At 34.4% G+C, this 14708-nt stretch overlaps 2 protein-coding genes across 2 annotated transcripts; both read right to left on the reverse strand.

Annotated features, from left to right (window-relative positions):
• Positions 1 to 2312: 2312 nt before the first annotated feature.
• Positions 2313 to 10972, reverse strand: LOC143245951 (abnormal spindle-like microcephaly-associated protein homolog). Its single transcript, XM_076492202.1, has 7 exons — positions 10694 to 10972; positions 9914 to 10063; positions 8237 to 8428; positions 6735 to 6927; positions 5183 to 5337; positions 3640 to 3816; positions 2313 to 2630 (listed from the first exon to the last, which is right to left on the reverse strand). The coding sequence occupies exons 1-7, from the start codon at positions 10970 to 10972 to the stop codon at positions 2313 to 2315; spliced, it is 1464 nt and encodes a 487-aa protein (XP_076348317.1).
• LOC143247719 (uncharacterized) lies at positions 10644 to 14287 on the reverse strand. Its single transcript, XM_076496137.1, has 2 exons — positions 12265 to 14287; positions 10644 to 10931 (listed from the first exon to the last, which is right to left on the reverse strand). The coding sequence occupies exon 1, from the start codon at positions 14246 to 14248 to the stop codon at positions 12401 to 12403; it is 1848 nt and encodes a 615-aa protein (XP_076352252.1). The 5' UTR covers positions 14249 to 14287; the 3' UTR covers positions 10644 to 10931; positions 12265 to 12400.
• Between the last annotated feature and the right edge of the window lie 421 nt (positions 14288 to 14708).

Below are 14708 nucleotides of genomic sequence, written 5' to 3' on the forward strand. Positions count from 1 at the left end.
ATTTAGCGTTGAAGTTAGGTATTATTTAGAACGAATTAACTCGTCCGTGGCACTGTGTTACCGATCGGCTTGGACGAGTTATCTCGTCTACGGCACTGAACGGTTAATAAAATTAACTTTTGTGAACCGGAATGTTTGATACTTGTATTGTTTAGCCGAGCACGAAATTTTCTTTCAGTATCATTGTATTAAGACAATTTGATGAATGAGGGCAAACTCAGAATCGAATTTTTTTTTTGTTCCTTTAATTTTAACACATTCTGCAGATTTATAGGCACATCACATACATGAACTGGAAAGGTTCCATCACTCCTGTTCTCAATGAATCTATGATTCATTTTCATGAAGGATTTCCCACAACAGGGTTTTCAAAACTTATAATGGATGCAAATTTTGTTTTTTTGAAATAAGAAAGAAAACAAGTGTCAACTTCCACGACAACGTAATTAAGGAAATGGTTTTTCTAAAGTCAATCATGTTAAAAGCGCAGTCATTTAAAAGACCGTGGCTATAGCATCATTAACTCATCCATCACAGTTTAAGTCAACTGAAAAGCGGCAGTTGACACTTTATTATCAACAAACCTACAGAAAATTTCCATGAAAAACCAAATAAAAACGCATTAGTTTATAAAAGTGTTCCACCTTTTACGAACAACCCTACACTTTTAAGGAACATATAGTGGTTGAAATGTGTTTCTTTACTAACAACCGTAAGATAGGTTCTGATGCACTCCTCTACCAACCACTAGTAACCTAAAATTATTCAGGTATTTTAATATGTGATTGTATCATCACAATTAATCATTCATTATTATTCAGCGGAGTGGATACTAAGTTATGTGATTTTTTTTTGTCTTTTCTTTCCTAAAACGTTTAGTTTCGTTGAAGAATTTCGAGTAGAGAATCAATGTGTCATCTTATTTGCCCCCACCTCGGTTCAAGTCTGCTTCAAAAACAACAAACAAAGCAATACCTTAGTCACTTCGTGTAACATTTGCCTACAAGTTTTTCAAACCCTCGTATTATACTGAAAATAATGCTAAGCCTAACATTTTTTTCTAAGCTTATATATCGTACCGAAACATATGCTGTACCTAACAAGTTTTTTTTAATAACCTCATGGTTGTGTACCAAAACAGTTGCTAAGCCTAACTTTTTTTTTTCTAAGCCTACATGTCGTACCGAAACAGATGCTATGCCTAATGACTTTTTTAATAACCTCATATTTGTTCCAAAACAGTTGCTAAGCCTGATGCCTTTTTTATAATCTCGTGTATTTGTACAGAAACACCAGTTCTTTTGGGACAGTAAAATTAATGCAAATAAAATAATAAAATTGACGTTAGAAAAACAAGTAATTATGTTATTAATCCTTAAGTTACCAATCTGATTTGTAACTGACGTAAATAGAATTAATAATAATTCACTTATCTAATTCACACCACAACAGTCGTTGTTTGTGAAATCTAAAAATATGTCTGTCATATTCCAGTTGGCCTCATAAGTACACGTATCAGGTTTGTTTTGAATATCGCGCAAAGCTACACAAAAGCTATCTGCACTAGCCGTCCCTGATTTAGCAGTGTAAGATTAGAGGGAAAGCAGCTAATCATCACCACCCACTGACAACTCTTGGGCTACTCTTTCACCAACGAATAGTGGGATTGACCGTACCATCATAACGACCCCACAGCTGAAAGGGCGAGCATGGTGTGACGGAGATTCGAACCCGCGATCTTCGGTTTACAAGTCTAGTGCCTTAACCACCTGGTCATGCCAGGCACAGGTATTGTTAGCACTAGATGTTACAGATATATTGTGGTTTACATACAACATTCTTTTGTTTGTATTAGCCTTAACCACCTGGTCATGCCAGGCATAGGTATTGTTAGCACTAGATATTACAGATATATTGTGGTTTACATACAACATTCTTTTCTCACATTCAGATATAAACTGTTAGAACTTGCAAATAAAAATTTTGTTTGGCCTTTATGTAAATCACTTCCTTCAGTACCATAATGCATACTTTATACAACTACTATTTTGAATAAAAGAAACAAAACAGTGTTACGAGGTAATCCAAAAATAAAAATGTAACTTATTAATTTTAATAACTGACAAAATTTTCCCGCTTTGAGTTTAATCCAATTTTATTATTATACAACATAAAAACGTACATGATAATCTGTTTTTGTTTGTTTTTCTTTTATACAGGTTAAAAAAAGTGATAAAAATGAGAGGTGTATGAACTACAGCACACATACAACACGAATAAAAATCATAAGAATGTACAAGGAAGACACGGTCCTAGTGCTTGGAATTCTTTGACATATTCATCACTGCAACTATAGCATCAACTGGATCAATAAATTCTCGCATGTGTTTGTGTCCAAGTATCCAGTCTGGTTGGATTTGTGGCTGGGTTTTGGTGACATGGGGAATGCAGACAGACATGCTGGAAATCACGCTCTTGGAACACACAGAAGATGAAAGAAATGAAGACGATAGAGTGGTGGACAACCGAGCTTTGGTCAGTTTCCTTTCCTCTTCCATCTTGTGTCGCCGACAGGTAAGATAATGGAGACTTTGGATTTTCTCCATCACATTCTTGTTAGATTTCATCACCTACAACAAAGTCAAGTCAGCATTCAGTTAAGTTCATACACTCTTTCAAGTAATATATGTTTCAGATAATAAAGACAGTTGACAGTTGCAAAAATAAAAATATGACAGAAGACATTACAAGAAATTCACAATTAATTAGATTTCAAACAAACCAAAATTATTACACAGTTTGTTCTCTCCAGGACAATATCAAAGCTGACCCAAATTAGAAAATTTGCAAATATACCACATGTAAATTCAAGTTAGAAAAAAAACCAAAGTATTACAACACTTAAGAACACAAAATATAAACACTGTAGAGGTAAAATGAACACTAAAATAATCTTTTGTTAGACTGTTAATAACTGTGATGAATATCCTCTGTGCCATTCTACAGCCTAGTGTGCAAACAGTATCCTCTGTGCCATTTTACAGCCTAGTGCGTAAACAGTATCCTCTGCCATTCTACAGCCTAGTGTGTAAACAGTATCCTCTGTGCCATTCTACAGCCTAGTGCGCAAACAGTATCCTCTGCCATTCTACAGCCTAGTGTGTAAACAGTATCCTCTGTGCCATTCTACAGCATAGTGTGTAAACTGTATCCTCTGTGCCATTTTACAGCCTAGTGCGCAAACAGTATCCTCTGCCATTCTACAGCCTAGTGTGTAAACAGTATCCTCTGTGTCATTTTACAGCCTAGTGTGCAAACAGTATCCTCTGTCATTTTACAGCCTAGTGTGCAAACAGTATCCTCTGTGCCATTTTACAGCCTAGTGTGCAAACAGTATCCTTTGTAATATATTTCTTGTTTTACATTTATTAAAACAACAAAACAACAGTGTAGTTAAAACACTAAGAATTAATTGTATACCATCACCACCCTATTAATGTAATCACATTTTTACCATCTCACTTCACAACAAATCTGACACATTTCAGACACCATAATTTTCGGATATTTCTGTTTGGCTGCTCTCTTCCTTGTAACAAGTTTACAAAGATAAAAGTCTATCTAGATTTTAATTTCTACTAGCTGGTCGATAGTCGTTATTACCGAGGCCTTCCCAGGATCCTGGAAGAAGATCCATAACAGTGTACAGACTTTCGAAAAAATAGTTTCACCCTTCTCTCTGTAGATTCGCAAGAGGTCCAGCAGAGTATCGAGAGAACCAGTCACTGTCCACACAGAATCCACCGTTTTATCATACTGTTGATGTGGAAAGAAAACAATTCATTGAGATTGTGTTACAATATGATGAGAAAATCAAGTGAAACACACACTGTGCATCTATTACACAGAGAGAGAGAGAATGCTATCAAGTTACACTTATTAATTTGTGATAAGAACCAGATGCCCACTTACATCAAAACTGAAATCTAATTTGATAACGAGTACAGCTAATTAAGTACGCTTTTCTTACATGTGTAATTATATAAACTATAATGCTTTGTTTCATCAAAGACAAGGGTACTCTCAGTATTAAAGATAACTTAGGCCATAAATACATGACACACTTATCTTAAATACAATAACATTGTATAATGTAGCTTAAACAACAGTATTCTAAGATATATACAATATTTGAGTAATACCTGCACATGCATACACATAAAACAAAGAAATTAACACATTTCTTCAGTAGTAAAGTTTGAAACACATTTACAAGTTCATTTCAATGCAATTTAAGTGTTTTTTAATCCCTTGTACTTCTTACTCTCATGAAAATGGTATAAATTAAAACTTAAATCACAAAATGATGCAGTTAAGTTGGTCTTTTATAGTAATAGCTGAGGAAAAACGTTTTATACGGAAACAAATTAAGGGTAAGTTAGGTCCCAGGCTAAACGTTTTATACAGAGCCCATCATGAAAAAAACAAAAAAGTGAAACCACAAAATGGGCTTTTTTTTTTTTTTTTTAACCCTAGCCCCACCTATAATACTCCTTTAAAGCTCTGTGAATGGTTAGGATTTCAGTTTCACACACAAACTTTCTCAGAGTTCTTTTCTCAGTTAAGGTCTGTATGTTATGGTAATAATAAAACAATGACTTTCTTCTTTTGTTAGAGTTCTTTTCTCAGAGTTAAGGTCTGTTTGTTATGGTAATAATAAAACAATGCAAAGATTTCATGAAAACAAATAAAGGAAAATAGCAGAAAATATTTAATGTAAGTTTAAAGCCGGGTGTTAAACTGTCATTACAGAAGCATCTGGTTTATAAAAACCAGTTTAGAAATGAAATAAAATAAGGTTAACTTGCAACAAGAAATAACTCAGTATTATAGAGGTGTTGCAGAAACATGCAGTACTGGATAAGAGGAAGATTGAAGAAGCTAAACGTCACACAATGTAAACAGCTCGCCTTTCTTGATGACGAGAAACCCACTTGAAATAAAAATGTATTTTAGAACGGCTGGTATTAACACTTACTGATAAGCAAAGACCAACGTTTCGACCTTCCTAGATCATATTTAGAAATAAAATGATCAAGGAACAATAATACATTTGAAGCAGAACCTATGTTGTCATGGTAACAACCCAAGTGAAACAGAATCTCTGTTGGAGAATACAAACCTTGGCAAGATTTAACAAGATGTTTGTGGAATATTTAATCAATTCCATGTGAGGCAAGCTTCGGTTACAGCTTCGTATCAACTGGAAAAGGATTTCTACTGCACTGCCTTCTGCTATCTTCTCACAACATGACGCCGAGAGCCGGGTAACAACATCTGGGCAATTACATAAAATGGTTTAGCACAACTTTCAAAAAATGTAAAACAACCTTACAAGGAAATTATGGACAACATAAAAAGCTTTGGTATAAACACAGTAAGTGAAATTTAAAAATTTTAGAAGAAAGAAAGATTAATAGTGAAATAATTAAAACAATCGTTTTCTTTGGTTAAACAAAAGTTTCATTTTAAAATTCCACCTACATTTCTTAAGGGAACTTACTAGGAGAAACGTGAAGAAAAAATATCTACAGTCTAACATGAATTTATCACTTTTGTTAGGCCTAAAAATATATTTTTCCATCCTAGACATTCTACATCAATACTCATTCTATAACAGACAACCTCAGATGGTTATTATATCACACACCAGTGTTTAATAAGTTTTCCTGGTTTAGTTCAAGTGAAGGTAAAACCATTAAAATCTTTACGCAGAATAAAAACATTTTAACAGTTTTTCCAGAATGTAAAAAAAAATTATTCTTGGTCCCAGAAACAGAAAAATTTTCATGATTTTAAAATGTTAACTCTAGCGTTTAAGTGATTGCAAAAATGATTCCAACAACAGATGGAATCTTGTGTAATTGCTAGTCTCAAAAATTACTTATGTAATGTAAGCACTCTCAGATATAAAGACAGAGGGCAAATGCAACAAACAAAATCATTTGTAATTCATTAAACACTTACTACACATGTACAACTTTTCTTAAACTTACAAAAATCTCAACTTTTATATTCAAAACAAACATTTTGTAAGCCATATATTAAAGGATCTGACACTGCCTAGCAGCACAGAATAGAACGACATACACAAACACTCGAGCATTATACAACATGCACGTGTTCGTGATAAAAGTTGTCACAATATTTTATTAACACTCAGGCTTCTTACTAAACAAAATGTTTCATTTAGTTTTCCAGTACATTTTCTCAGTGGTCACACTAGAATGTGAGCATCAGAATATAACAGAAATGTATTGAATATGTTGGTATTTCCAAGAAACAGAGAAATCCATAAGATAATAAAAATAGCACTTTGCACTTTCTCATAACCAGAATGGAAGAGATAAAAGCAGAAATTAGTACTATTATGATTAATTTGTTTTTTTAAAAGGTAACAGACTTAATACATTAAACCATCAGCAAAGATAAACCAACACCGTGTCCGAAGCAAGTGAAACTTTGACATTTTTCGCTACGTCATCCGTCAACATTGAGAAATTTAGTTAAGTTTGTTCTAAAAAACAAAATTCCTGGATTTAAGACCCACAAGAACGTTTGGTCATACATAAAACTTGAAAAATTATTTCTCTCCTGTTTTTCTAATTACAAATCTTGAGAGTAATTAAAACAAGTGGGTGTCGTAACATGAGAGCTAAAAATCTCAGTCTCACCTAAATGCATCAGTGCAGACAAGATGTAGGATAGATTTCGGCAACGTAATAAGAAATCTAGAGCCGAAGTTGTTCGATTACATAATTTCTTATCTTCAGTAGCGTTCGCATTAACGGTTTTCAATCTTTCTCTTATTGTTTTCAGTTGACGACTCTTGAGTTTGCAACGCTGCACGTGCCCTCGCCAAGCAGCCTGATGTGAAATAAACATATTACTACAATATTATATTTTTAAACAATGACAAATGATATACAAAGAATAAGAGAAACTGATACACTTACCTACATGTTGTCAGAGTTCTAATTTTTCTCTCTGTTACATATCTAAAGAAAACAGATTAATTTGCACATCTGATAATAATAATCTAACCACTACAACTAAATGTAAGTGATTTTAACATTTTTAGTAATATAACAGAAACATGACCTTTGAAATTCCCGGAACCACCTGACTCGTTAACAGACATATCACACGATTGAACTAGGCAACACGATTCGACAAATCTAGGAACTAAATCTACTGAACCAGAGAAAAGACTATAACAAACCTGAAATTGTTATACTGATGGTTATAAAACAGACCAAATAATCTGATTAGATAAAATAATTGCAAGAAACTTTTGGATATGAGCAGAATTATAATAAAATAATTATGGATCAACACAATGGTCAGCCATCTTAAATATATCTTCTCTTCTGTATGGATGGTGCCACACAAACATACCCTAATCTCCTGCTCAGACCAGTCAAGATTCATTTTACAAAATCCAATTTAACAGGCACTTTCTGAGCATGATTCGTTAGCTGCAAAAATCTGATTATTGCAACAACAACAACAAAAATCCCTGTAGAAGGCAATGAACAACAAATAACAGATCTATTTCTCACTTATGTGATAAAATACCACCCAATAATAAACATTGTTAACAGATAACTGTAGACATATCACAGTAGAAAACCAATAAACTTGCAACGCCCTGGTCTCATTGCAGGAAACATCAGAACAAGAATGGCAGGCCTAAAACAGCTTCAAGGTCAAAGGTATTAGACACAGGGCAAATCTGTTATGGCTACACTACACACAAGTTTGGTTGAAAAATAGCCTCCTATTTGGTTTTACCCAAAATTCCATTATCACAACTCAAATTGGTTCAGCTCTCTAGGGCTAAAGCCATCCTAAAACGTGCCTTCGACTCCTCTGTAGCCCCTGCATTCAACAAACAGTTTTATTGTTCCAGCTGCTAAATATTAAAGCATGTATACCTACAAGACATAGCCCACTTCTCCATCAATCTCTATCTGGTCCTCTACACAGACCAGGAAGAAACTGGTTCCATTCTTGACTTAAGATCTGGATAACATTTTATTCACACATGAATTATGCAAGCTCTAATAATCCTTATAAAAAATCTGACCACTAAAACTTAACAGGTCAACTCAATATTTATGCTAAACTTCAGTGTACACACTTTACCTTCCAATCTACACTTGATTGTACAAACCTGTATAACTGTAGCTGCATTTTGTTCCTTTACCAACCTCCTATAAACCAACCATGAACGCACTTTTGCCTGTATCACAGTTGCTGCCTTTTCTTGTGTAAGAAGATAAATTCGAGCAGCTCTCTGGAACAGTATTACGTTCTGTCGCAGACGTAAAAACCACAGTCTCTGCAAGCGTCCTCTCATCCACCTCTGGAGAAGTCATGAAATACTTAATGTAAGACATCACAAGTTGTACAGTTACAATAAATCAAATTTTGGCAAAAGCAAGTTTACAAAAATCAGAAGTACTTATAAAAATAGAAGCATGTTCTGTTTCACTTTCCAAAACCACTAAGATGTATATCACTGTTCAAAGAGATACATATTTATAATTTAAAATATGCCATATTAGCTCAAATAAGGAAACTTCTTAACTACAGTAATAGTAATAAAATAAACATAACAAAATTGTCTTTATTTTTCATAAACACTCAAAAATAAAATATTAGTTTTGTTCTAGGTTATACAACAGTTATTGTGCTGTTTTCATAAGTTGTCTTTGTTTAGAAAAACGTTAAAATGTGCAAGTCATACCTGTAGGGATTATCACACAGTATTCACACTGATGAGTTAATTTGATATTTAACATTAAAAAAACCATTTAATGTAAGTAACCCCCCCTACCACATATTTCCACAATCCTTTTGATAGTTTTCCACACCTTTTCACATGACAAACTTTTTTCAAGCTCAACTTTCAACCAATCATTATCTTAAAAACATAAATGATATATTAATTGAACTTGTCACACACTTCTTGTAGTTTGTTTGGAAGTTTGCATAAAGCTACACAAGGACTGTCTGTGTTAGCCATCCCTAATTTAGCAGTGAAAGACTAGAGTAAATGGAGCTTGTAATCACCACCCACTGCTAATTCTTGGGCTACTCTGTTACTAACAGACAATACAATTGACCATCACAAAACCACCCCAGGGCTGGCGTGTTTGGTGGGATGAAGATTCAAGCCACAAGCCACAACCCACAGATTGTGATTTGAGTGATATAACTGCCTAGAAGTGTCAGGCCCACCCACTTCTTTTGAAAACAACAATGCCTTACATTGAGACTGGTAAGATCATTTTAATACTTCTACAAAACTGTTACGTGTTTTGTTTTACAGACAATAAGAATTCCCATATACGTTTGATTTTCACAGGTCCAGCTCTGTTGAAGAGATCTGGTACAGATGACAAGTTTTCTTGATGGCAACTTGTGACAGACAAAAACTTGTATTAAATGTTACAAAACCTGTAAATCACTATTTAATAATAAACGAAATAAAAGCAACTGCAGTCAAACATGTTTAACTTTAATAGTTTTCACCCAAAAACATATCTTAGTTTTAACTTTTGGAAGAAAAACTATATATAGTGCAAAGACACTTCAATCTTCCAAACACAAAAATAAACTCTAAAATGAAATGTCTGAAAAAAAGTCTTACCACAAAAATTTTCTTCAATGTACTTAAATTGAAAAACTGTAGAGCAGTGTGGAAATTATGGTAGCTTACAAGTGATTTTATTCCCAAATTTCTGGGGTCAGATGTGTATCAAGTTGCACTCTTTATGCATAAAAATAATGCCCATATACTTTGACCAGTATGAACATTTAATGTTTAAAAACTAAGATTACTAGCCTGAATAACAACAACTGCATCCAGTTGTTTCTTCGCCAACCTCAAATTTAATATTCGTCGGTAAAACCTTTGAACTCGTACAGCCGATAGATGACGTAATACCATGGCTACAAAACATTCCACTTTGACAGTTCTTGCCATAAGTAAAGCCTATAATTTAAAATAAACAAAAGATAATTATTTATCAATATTCAATAATACAAAATATACTACAGTAATATGACCAACAAGAAATTCAACATTTCAGAAATGTTTAGCATAAAAACTTTGTTATTAACACAGCAAGTTCACACAAACACCCCTATTTAATTATTAATCTAAATATTACATTCAGTTTTATCACTTTTTGTGATAAGTAAATGGAAAGGTCAGACATTCTATTTATTATTTTTAGAGGTACTCAGTGATATCCATAAGTAACATATTCAACAAATCAAGTTTCAAAACATTTAAAGATTAAAATGAAAACTTGTTAAATCAGTGTTTTGATATGAATACAGATTTTAGGACTAAATATCAAACGTTTTAATGTTTGTTTTTCCAACATTTAGCATCCTAAAGCAGCTTAAACTCATTGGTAAACTGTGCCACATTTAGTATACCTAGATCTTAGAGCATTTCATAATCTACAATTTCAACTAATGAACAGACCTCGACAATGTTTCGACTAATATAGATACATAAAGTAGCTGATAAAAAAAAACAACATCTGAAACAATGATTTACTTACATCCAGGTGTTTTGAGCCAAGAAACCACGAACAGCTTCTTGTAATTTTACTCTAATTTCAAGTTGCTGGTCCATCTGAAGAAGTTGCTGGCATTGTAACCAACTACGTGCCTTGACTTGGAGTAGTAACACTGGCCGATAGATTTTCAGATAACGTCTTTTAATCAGAGCACTTTTGTACCATCTTTGAATTGTAATGGCTGCCTTTAACCTTTTCACTTGTCGACGTACTAACCAACCTCTTGTAGCTGCTTGAAGCTTCACTGTGCTGCTTTGTAATCTCTCAAACCTGTAATCATTTTTTAAACTTATTTCACACAAACTGTTCATTACAATTTCTGTAATACATGCAACTGAAATGAATCTTCGCTTCAAGTTGGAAGAAAAATTCAGAATAAAAGTATTACAAAGTGAGAAACAAACTGGATATAATGTGATATCATGAAGACATTACCAAGTGAGAAACAAACTGGATATAATGTGATATCATGAAGACATTACCAAGTGAGAAACAAACTGGATATAATGTGATATCATGAAGACATTACCAAGTGAGAAACAAACTGGATATAATGTGATATCATGAAGACATTACCAAGTGAGAAACAAACTGGATATAATGTGATATCATGAAGACATTACCAAGTGAGAAACAAACTGGATATAATGTGATATCATGAAGACATTACCAAGTGAGAAACAAACTGGATATAATGTGATATCATGAAGACATTACCAAGTGAGAAACAAACTGGATATAATGTGATATCATGAAGACATTACCAAGTGAGATATAATGTGATATCATGAAGACAAACTGGATATAATGTGATATCATGAAGACATTACCAAGTGAGAAACAAACTGGATATAATGTGATATCATGAAGACATTACCAAGTGAGAAACAAACTGGATATAATGTGATATCATGAAGACATTACCAAGTGAGAAACAAACTGGATATAATGTGATATCATGAACACTTTTTCAGTGGAAATCTTTATTTTTGTAATTAAAACCGCACCATTTAAGGCCAAAAGAAATTTCCATGAACTGCAAGATTTGTTGTTAATCACAAAAAATGCCTCAAAATAGCCAGCTTCTATAGGGAGAAATGTTGATTTTAATTACAATAAATAAATATTTACATTTTAAAGATATTCGTGATAAAGTTAATCACCCAGTGGGATCCTCATCTGTTTAATCTATTTAAATTATAAATCATTACTATTATTTGGCTAAGTAACTTTACCAATACACTTTAAGTGTTACATTAAATTTTATAGTAAAACAAATTATTGATAGAAGCAAACAGGTACACATCATATTCCAATTAAATCACTTGTTGAATCCAAACAAATCTTGATGTATATATTTCAACACGTTGTTCAACATGCATTATTTAACATAAAATAGAGTTGTATCTATTATTCTATAAAACCAACACTTTGTAAACAATTCAGCAGTGCATACTAAATTTCAAGTTATGATATGCTTAACAAACTTAATTGAAAAACTTTAAATGATTCACTTAACAAATAATATATACAAGCAAATTTACTGAATTTTTTTCAGGCAACAATAGCTACAATGGTCAAACAACACAGAAGTATAACAAACCTAATCTTTTGTGTTCGATCCTCACGTATTGCCCGAAACCAACGTTGAATCACCACAGCAGCTCTTCGCTGGAGAAGAAACTGTTGTCTTAGTTTTCGCCCTCGATATGAGGTTTGAATGTAAACAACACGATTTCTCACAACCTGAAACCTTTTCTATATATTGTTGCTCTAAAGCACGCTTGAATTATCACAACACTCTTTCGAAGCTCAAGATAGCCTTTTCTCACTTCTTTTGCTAACAACCAACTTCGAAAGTATTTCTGTATTTCATATACTGCCCTGAGTTTCTTTTGGTACTTCCCCCTAGCCAGCACCATGCGATACCAAGACTGCAACTTCATGGCCGAGGACCTCATTACTAAGAATTTCTTTCTTACAATGACGCAACGTATGACAGACTGAACAATACGTGCAGAAACCATGGTTTTCGTAATTCTCCTTGCCACGAAGCCTCTGTAAGCGCTTTGGATTATTATGGCACTCTGACGAAATTGCACAAATTGCTGATGATACAACCTGCATTGTAACTTTGCTTTCCATCTCTGTTGAAGAAGTACAGTTGTCTTTTTCAGTTGAACAAATTGTTTTCTTGTCCTATGTGTCCTGTATGCAGCCTGTATTGTGGTAGCAGCCCAACGATTACGACCAACCGTTTTCCTTACAACGTAACCTCGCCACCAAGCCTGCACCTTGATGCAAGCGTTACGTAGCAACTGGTACCTTCTGTACTCAGCTCGTCCAGAGAGCTTTGCTTTAAACTTTTGCTGAATGAATGTAACCGCACGACACATCTGTAAAAATTCTGCTCTCTTTATCAAACCACGGACATACTTTTGTAAAGTAACACAAGCAGCCCTCATTTCCAGAAACTTGTTTCTTGCTATAAACATTTTCATGTAGGACTGAATTATAATTGAAGCCTTTTCTTCCTTCATTTTTTTCCTGACTAAATATCCCTTAAACCAAGCCTGTACCAATGTGGTAGCCCGTCTCTTCCTCAGAATTCTCTTTTTGAGTTTCTGGAGTATTAAAACATCAGTTACAAGCTGTCGGATCCTGATGAACAGACTTTTTCTTCTCTGAAAGTTCTTTCTAGCAATAAATCCCCTGATGTATCTCTGAATGATTATGGCTGCATGGTGTTCTTTCTTCAAGTGTTGTCTTACCTGGTGCCCTCGCCAAGAGCTCTGGATTACCAACACTGCTTTCTTCATTACTAAGTAACGTTCCAATTCCCTTCTTCCGTTCAGAAAAGCTCTGAAATGAGCTTGAAGTACCAATGTTGCTCTTTTTTTTGCAGCATATTTCTTTCTCTCTCTATATCCTCTGTAAAGAGTTTGAATTATTACAGCACCATCTCGTCTGCGTTTCAGTGCTGATCGAAGCTTCCAACCCCGATATGCTGCCTGGATTCTTATCACAGACTCCTTCAAGCTCAAGTAGAAAGCTCTATCTTTCTGTCCCATCAAATATGCTTTGATAGCTTTCTGTAAAACTACTACTGCTTGTTTAAGTTTAAGAAAAGACTTGCGATCTGAGTATCTTCTGAAGCAAGTCTGAATCCTTGTTGCAGCAAAATGCCACTGACGAACTTCTTGCCGAATTTTCCAGCCTCTGTAACCCGCTTGAATTGTTACGACTGCAGTTTTAACCTTGTGAAACTCGTGTTTTGCTGACCTGCAAGCCTTGACAGCTCTGTATCTTCTTTGTAGGTTGATGACCACTTGCTTCAGTTGAATGTATTTCTTCCTAACCAAATATTGTCTGATGCATGCTTGCACTGTCACAATATTATTGCAATACTTCTGCAGCAATCGTCTACATATCCACCCCCGTACCCAAGCCTGTATTGTTAGAATAGCTCCCTTACTGATGTGGTACTGTAACATGGTTCTTTTCCCCAAACTCCAAGCACGGTAACGACATTGTATTATTACAGCTGATCTTCGCATTAGCAGATATTTACTTCTCTGCCGAAACATTCTGTACTGAGCTTGGATCAAAATACACGCACGAGACTGAATTCGATTTCTTTCCGGACCTTCCAGCCACGGACTCCAGCTTGCAGAGTGATAGCAGCTCCTTGAGCAAGTAAATACTCTCTACGACAAACCACAGCTAGTTTCTTTGCTCTGTACCTTTCTTGGAGTACAAGAGTGGCCCATTTTAAAATTCTAAACCTTTTCTAACTAGAAATCCTCGTATCAGCTTCTGGATCCTTCTACAAGCTACCTGAAGCTCTAAATAACGTTTCCTGGACTTCATCATTCTAAACTGTGTCTGCAAAGTGATCGTGGCTTGTTTTAAGTTCAAGAAATTCCTCCGAATTTCTTTTCCACACTGCCAAGCACGCACTCTTTCCTGCATTTTGTAGGTAACCAAACAGAGTTCCATGTATCGTGATCTTTGTTGGTACATTCGTACACATGCTTGAAGTTTTAT

This window comes from Tachypleus tridentatus, chromosome 3 (genome assembly GCF_004210375.1).
Source record: "Tachypleus tridentatus isolate NWPU-2018 chromosome 3, ASM421037v1, whole genome shotgun sequence".
Taxonomy (NCBI): Eukaryota; Metazoa; Arthropoda; class Merostomata; order Xiphosura; family Limulidae; genus Tachypleus; species Tachypleus tridentatus.

Coding starts and splice junctions, on each gene's coding strand:
- LOC143245951 (XM_076492202.1), bottom strand. CDS start 10,972: ATGAACAGTTTGTGTGAAATAAGTTTAAAAAATGATTACAGGTTTGAG. Junction 8,429..9,913: donor ATGCAGTTGTTGTTATTCAG/GCTAGTAATCTT, acceptor TGACTTCTCCAG/AGGTGGATGAGAGGACGCTT. Junction 2,631..3,639: donor TAACGACTATCGACCAGCTA/GTAGAAATTAAA, acceptor ACTTTGTTGTAG/GTGATGAAATCTAACAAGAA.
- LOC143247719 (XM_076496137.1), bottom strand. CDS start 14,248: ATGTTTCGGCAGAGAAGTAAATATCTGCTAATGCGAAGATCAGCTGTA.